Genomic DNA, 6,846 nt, shown 5'->3' with positions numbered 1-6,846 from the left:
AAGAATTATTGTATGTGCCGCCAAAAGGTCACTATATGTGAGATTGTGAAATTCTTGCTCTTTAATGAAGAAAATGTAGATATTGTCTCCTTGCAAGATTTTTTTCAAACCTCATGTTTTTGATCTTAGTAGCTTCATCTTTTGGATTTGATAAAAAAGAAACTCAATCCTCTGCCCTAGATTTCTCGCTTCATCTGATGCTTCATAAGTTTTAGATTTAAAAGAGATTATAATTATATGAATTGTCAGGATTAGAATAAGAATAACCAGTTTTTTTCACTAATGGACCGAGTTGAAGTACCCAAAACAATATAAAATCACAACATTAGGTCCTGATATGGCATTATCGATAATGTCATTAGTCATAAGTACAGCACAATAACTATTTCAAGTCCAGCTTTCGCTTGATTTTTTTTCAATATTCAATCTTTGGACTGCTTATGTAGCATCAAATGGAAATTTTATAGGTGCTATGTCTACTCCAAAACAGTCAAAAACCATCTAAAAATCATGTGAATTGGGACTTCTTTTGATCATACCCCTCAGTTTATCAAGTTTCTGGTTTGATTTTTGGATGGTGCATTTATAATAAATTTGGACTTGGATAACTGCAGTAACAATTTTCCTCTTTTTTTTCTTCAAAACCTTATAAACTAAAAGAGAATCAAGATGAAACTTGTCACCAATAAGTAGGATCAAGTTCCTACTAAGATGGTCGTCTTGTGATCCATATTTAGTTCTACCGAGCTGCGAAGATTGAAGGATTAACTGTGCACTTTTGTAGAGATCGAATCATCAACGGTCTTTTTTTGAAGGATTAATCATGAACGATCTTGGGCTACCAAAAATAAGATCTTTTGACTTGATTGCTTATACATGTGCCATGTGACCAAAGGTTGATGGATCATCGTTGCATCAACCAGTGCTTTCAGGTTCACAATTTTTAATGTTCCATGGCTGGCGTGAGCTCGTTTACAAGGTGGTCCCGTTACCTGCCAGGCGGGAGCTTGGCCCGCCGGCCAGGAACCTCGCCGGGGAAGATGAGACGGCCATTGGTGTTGTTCCTATTCGGCATGCGACAACTTGGCTCCGGTCACGGGACTTTTTCGATGGAGTTCTGGAAGAAAGCATATGATTCTGGAGGTGGGTGGCATCTGCTGGTAGAAAGCCTCTTTTGATGACTTCTCGGACCCCCTCAAAAGGCCTCATCACATGCTCGGGCCAGCGTCTCGGAGGATATCACGGAGTGAGATCTGGGTGGGAAGATAATTAATCATCACGGAGCTAAAGTTAGTTAAATATTTGGCTGAGTTGAGTGCCGCCTGGTTAGGTGCATAGTTGCAATTTATACTCTCCTTTGGATTCAGGGAGACTCTTTTAACACTCATCTTTTGATATTTAAAGCATATTGATAACGAGACATTCTTATCCAACGATGTTAAGAGTAACAGGAGATAGATCTAGTCGGAAAATATTTTTTGAGTTTTTCAATTCAAATAACCGATATAAAACTAAATACACACCCGCATGGAGCCTCATAGCTACCGAGTTGCCATAAAATTGGTTATGAGCTCTGATGTTTAGAGTCACAAAATGATGTCCGATAGAGCAAAATGACATGCTAAACAGGTTCTTTCATGTCGTAGAGAGAAAAGACAGACACCCCATCCATATATAGGTTTATAAGTAGTAGACAATAACGATGATGTACATAGCCGGAGCTGTGATGCTCCTCACCAACCTAAATAACAGTGACCTTAGTCCAATTCGCATCCGTTGGAGAGAGGGGATAAAGAAGAAAACGAACAATGAGGGAAAGCAATTTAAAGAGGCAAAGCCGAGTCGAACGGGACAGACACTCTAGAGAGCTGACACGGTCAGTTCATGTATAGAAGCTTGGGGGCTTGTAGGCGATGAAGCTGATGCACTGAACTTGACGAACGTTGTCGAATCCAATGATCCGGATGAATGCGTCCGGGTATTCCTTCTTGCATTCCTCGAGCTCCTTCGCGACCTGGGTGGCGTCGTTGCAGCCGAACATGGGCAATTTCCACATGGTCCAGTAGCGCCCGTCGTAGTATCCAGGGGATCGGTGGTTCTCACGGTACACGAAGCCAACCTACGCCATACACAGATCCATTCACTCAGATGTTTGAATTCACAACGGAGGCATTTGATGTGGTGTTCTCAAAATTATCTCACAATCTTTAAGACTCCGCTTCGAAATCAGTCTCAAGCTTGATTTATGCTTTTGGACCAACATTTAGGCTCGAATCAAGTCCTTTTACCTGATGGATCAGGGTGGGTCATTAATGGTCAGGATTGGCCCATGGGCTGGGCCGCAATTTCACATCTATTTTGGTCCATCCAGGTTTCAATTATGCAGAATCCATGCTGGATTCGGTCCAGACAGGCCATGCCATCAATAGAATTAGGGCCCCAGGTTGGGTCTAGGACAAAGGTGGCTAATATGTTCTTTCCTGTTACCATTACGAAGATTGGTTCTTTCTTGACCTGGAAGAAGGACTCAAGAGGTACCTTCAGCCAAATTGGATACTTACTTTGCAGAACTCCAAGCAAGGGACCCAACGACTGCGGAGAAGGTACTCAATTTGCTTGAGCAAAGCCTCGATGGGGAGAGGCGGAAGGTAAGAGAGGGTCTCGAACTTCTTCACACCCTCAATCGGCCAGACCTATATATGAAGTAAAACGCATGCATGGTTAGTTATTGCAGAAGAACGAGAGAAGAAACATAAGCTAATGATTCTGTCCTATGCTTAATTTCATCATCTTTTTTTCTCTTCTCTTCAATACCTTCATGCACTGAACCTTGCCTCCGTTGCTTGGAAGCTTTGAGAAGCCGTTGCTTGCCCTCCTGGTGGCTGGGAAGGCAGAAGTCGACTTGAGCCCGGTGAAGGGTGCAACCATGCTTGCTTGGGCTGGGTTCGCCCGGGACGCAGTAGCGGCAGAAGAGACCATCATGGAGGAAGCCATTTCCTGATCTCTTTTCTCCTAACTTCCCTCCCACCCTAACAAAAAGACCTTGCAGCTGGATGGAGGCCTTAACACCCCAACACCGTTCCTTTATATAACCTGAGATCCCTCCTGCCATTGATATTTTTCATCCAACGGCGATCTCCATATGAGGTGGATGGCGTGGATTTTCTTGGCCGTTGGATCTAGAGGGGTGACATTGCACTTCGACCACCACACATGAAGGGTGGGAATGGATCACATCCTTATCAAATTGGGCGCCTCTATTGACGTGCCACGTGTCAAGGGCTGGCTCATCTTATCCCCTGCACGTGAACGAGTGATGGCCCTGAGCCCTGTTGTCTCCTACGCCTTGGCTACTTAAATAGACAACCTACAGCTGGACTACGGTTATCACAGTTGCAACACGGTTTTTTAAACTACCGGAACTTATGGTACCGCTCCGATGAAAAAACCGATACCATGCCCGTTTTGAAAGAATTAGAGCTCATGTTACCAAAAATTAGAGCTCCGTTTGGTGGGAATAGGAGAAGCAAGGAGCCCACTTAGAATTCATTGAAAACGAAAAATGCTATAAATTGGAAGAATATTAAAATGCTAGCTCATCTCTAATATCTAATAGGGTATTTAACCTTTTCTTTTCTTTTATTTTCCTTTTTGTAAAGAGAAGAAGAATAGATCCAGTACCTATTAACTAGACCATTTTTGCGTATAGATATCAAATTGCGATCTCTTGACTTCATTGGGACCACTTGATGGATGATCAAGAACAAATTTCCATTCCTTGCTAGATTAGATTCTATTGTATAGTATTTGTTTGGATGATCATAGTATATAATAAACCCTTGTAATTGTTTTCGTTCTGGTACTGGAGAGTTTGCTTTTTTCAGGAAATTAAATTGAAGTTGCTTTTTTTTTCTTCTTCTTTGGTTTGATAAAAGATGTCGCTTTACTTGCCTTTAATTCTTTTTTCGAGCCAAGATATTACTTGAAGCTTGGCTTCTCAAAGTGTGACAAAAGGTAAGCTTAAATTTGGTAAATATCTCCTGCTACTTTGTATTTACCATGAAGAGAGAGGATTTTGGCTGTTGGAAGGAGTTAGCTGCGTGATCCAGATTGCTTGGTCCTTCGACATCTACATGTGAATGTCGCACCAAATGCTTGGCTATTTAAGCTGTGGTGTATAAAAATCCCTACAATAAGAATCTTCTTTGCTGGCCAATGAAGGGCATCGAACATAACTTCTTGTCGCAATGCTCAGGGCAATCCGTCTTAGACCAGCGATATTTTGCGGTGGTGATGGAGCGAATATTCTTGGCCATCCATCCATCCAATCCAAGGATTAGGCCATCCAAGACTTCAGTTAATAATGGCTGGAAGTCGAGCGGATCAAAATTCTTATAGGTCACGTCGTATGCTCCTCCTCGGATCCTAATGTCCAAGAGCCTCAATTTTGTGGTCCAATTTGTGGGCGAAAAAAAAAAATCGTAGCCAAGTGATTGACCAAAGTCCTTCATTCACTCTTGTTTCTAGACATGATATGGGCCAATGAATTGGTGAGGTTAGATGGAGGACACCTTCCTGCGTGAAGCAACCTAGGCTTGATGGGTTCATTTGGAGAGGTATACTGGCACAGCTAGTAAAGAATCATGAAAGCCAAATCTTAATTTCAGAGTTTCTTATATCACATCGGCTTCTTCCCCTCTCCGTTTAGGCCTAGGATTGGAATTCTTGAATGGTTGTTCACTGTTGCCTCTGTTTCGAGCTTCATGTGGTTGTCTAGCTAGAAAATGTGCATAAAAATAGGAGGGTTTGATATAACGTAGATTCAATCACAAAATATTACGACCTCAAAGATGAAATGAGCATGATCAGGTCCCAAAAAACAGCGAATCTGTAAGTATAAACACTAGCAGCATCTCTAAAAGCATCAAAGGAGAGCACTCTCCCACAAATTTTGCCCTTCATGGAGCACAGTAATCAGCGGAGAAGCTCATGCCGTGGTCCCCACAGTAAGAAGTGGGCGAAGTATCGAGGGAGTCGAGACAACTGCAGTTGCAGGTAGACTAGAGACCCTGGCTCTACCTCCTTTCATGAACCTTTTTGTAACTCAAATGAACAAAAGATCCCAGTAGCCATGTTAAACATGGTTCATTCTAAGACTTGTTTGGTTTCTAGAAAAAAAAAATTCTTTTTAGAATATTCTTTCTAAGAATCCGATTCCTAAGAATATGATACCCGAGAAAATGATTTTAGTATATTTGGTTAATCGTGAAAAAGTGTGCATTCTAGAGTAGCTTATGTTTGGTTAAACATCTACTTTTCTAGAAAAATTAATAAATTATCTATTATGTCTTATTCATAAATTTTGATGGCTTAAAGACAGTTTTGGATTAAAAAAACATCTCAGTTCTCAATTGGTAGAAAAATAGTTTTTCCATATCCTCCATGATTTTCTTTTTATGTAGAAATGTTACTTTTCCACCTCTCTTCTTTAAAAACTCCAACGAAACAAATACTTTTTCATTTATCTGCTTTGAAAGCTCAAATCAAACAAGAGGCCTTTCTTCGTTTCCGGTTGATTACATTTTCCTTGCTTCTTTTTGTGTCAACCAAACGAGTCCTAAAGATGTTTTTCCATTGCGTTTTGGATCCTCCCCAGTATGTTGTTGGACTCGATGTGGCTAGCCTGCTGATCATCGCTGTATGACATGGTGGCCAAGATTGGATGTAGCTTATGTGCTCCATGGATATCATACCATGTGGGTGTATCATACAAGTGAGTCTTTCCGGTTTAAATATATCATAATTAAAACATTGATAGATCCGGAATGTTATTTAAAAGTATATCTAATGGCGATGAAGAGGACACTGTTGGAGCAATGTCTCCGCAGTTGCGACAATTTTCTACTGGAACTTCGCACCTCGTCCTTTATTTGATTGCTATTTTATGTTTAGCCTTACATTTACTCCTTATATGTATCTGTCCTGTGCATGGGCATACTAGTTTCTGTACATAGTTGTTCCTACTTTGTACACTTGTATGAACAGGACCAGAGATTACGTATCAAAGAGAATCAAAGTCAAGGACTGGCTATAAAACTTTCAATCGATAGGATTAAACAAAAGAAGACAGTTAAACCGAGGGACATACATCAATTACACTTCATCAAATTTTCAACTCCTTTTTCCTTTCTTTTTTCTTAATTTTCATTTAGGAAAAGTATGCAAGCTCATTGAATCGTTCCATGGATGCCATTCTTTCACAGGCCACGGCCTGTACCAGATGGCCGTATAGCTGAATAAGTGAATACCATCCCGCTTTCAGTTGTTCGGTCACCACATACCTCAAAGAAACATGACATCTGGGCCAGCTAATGATCTTTAGTTTGGAGTTAACAACTCCTCTACAACCCTGGAAATGGCAACATCAAGTTCAAGCAATTCCAGCCATGACAATTTATTAAAAGGGAGACAACAAATAAGAAGAGCTATGGTTGAGATGGATCTTTTATAGCAAATTATTTGTCCGTGGGGAGGAAATAATAACAATGCTAACGATGTTTTTATATATATAAAAAAAAATCAAGAGCTTAAGTGCAAGAGCTAGGAATATGAAAATGCTTCATGTATTGTTTTGTAACCATTGTAGTCACATAATCATGCTATTAGCCTTAATGAATGAAATTAGTTATCCTATCATTTTTATGGCTCTACTTGTCAATGTGTGACTCTTGAAATTGATGGGGCTAATTTTTGATCTCTCCCTTAAATTGTAGAGGGGACACCTGATGGCTCAAGAGATAGCTTGTTTTTTTTTTAATTTTTTGGTAAGTCGAACAATTTACATAG

At 40.4% G+C, this 6,846-nt stretch overlaps 1 protein-coding gene across 1 annotated transcript; it reads right to left on the bottom strand.

Annotated features, from left to right (window-relative positions):
* Positions 1-1,643: 1,643 nt before the first annotated feature.
* LOC103712908 (ribulose bisphosphate carboxylase small subunit, chloroplastic-like) lies at positions 1,644-3,233 on the bottom strand. Its single transcript, XM_008799616.6, has 3 exons — positions 2,815-3,233; positions 2,562-2,693; positions 1,644-2,119 (listed from the first exon to the last, which is right to left on the bottom strand). The coding sequence occupies exons 1-3, from the start codon at positions 2,992-2,994 to the stop codon at positions 1,883-1,885; spliced, it is 549 nt and encodes a 182-aa protein (XP_008797838.1). The 5' UTR covers positions 2,995-3,233; the 3' UTR covers positions 1,644-1,882.
* Positions 3,234-6,846: the final 3,613 nt, after the last annotated feature.

This window comes from Phoenix dactylifera, chromosome 5, assembly GCF_051530095.1.
Source record: "Phoenix dactylifera cultivar Ajwa chromosome 5, Ajwa_hap1_PhDact_Kaust_v1.1, whole genome shotgun sequence".
Taxonomy (NCBI): Eukaryota; Viridiplantae; Streptophyta; class Magnoliopsida; order Arecales; family Arecaceae; genus Phoenix; species Phoenix dactylifera.
This window is presented reverse-complemented; position numbering and strand designations above follow the sequence as displayed.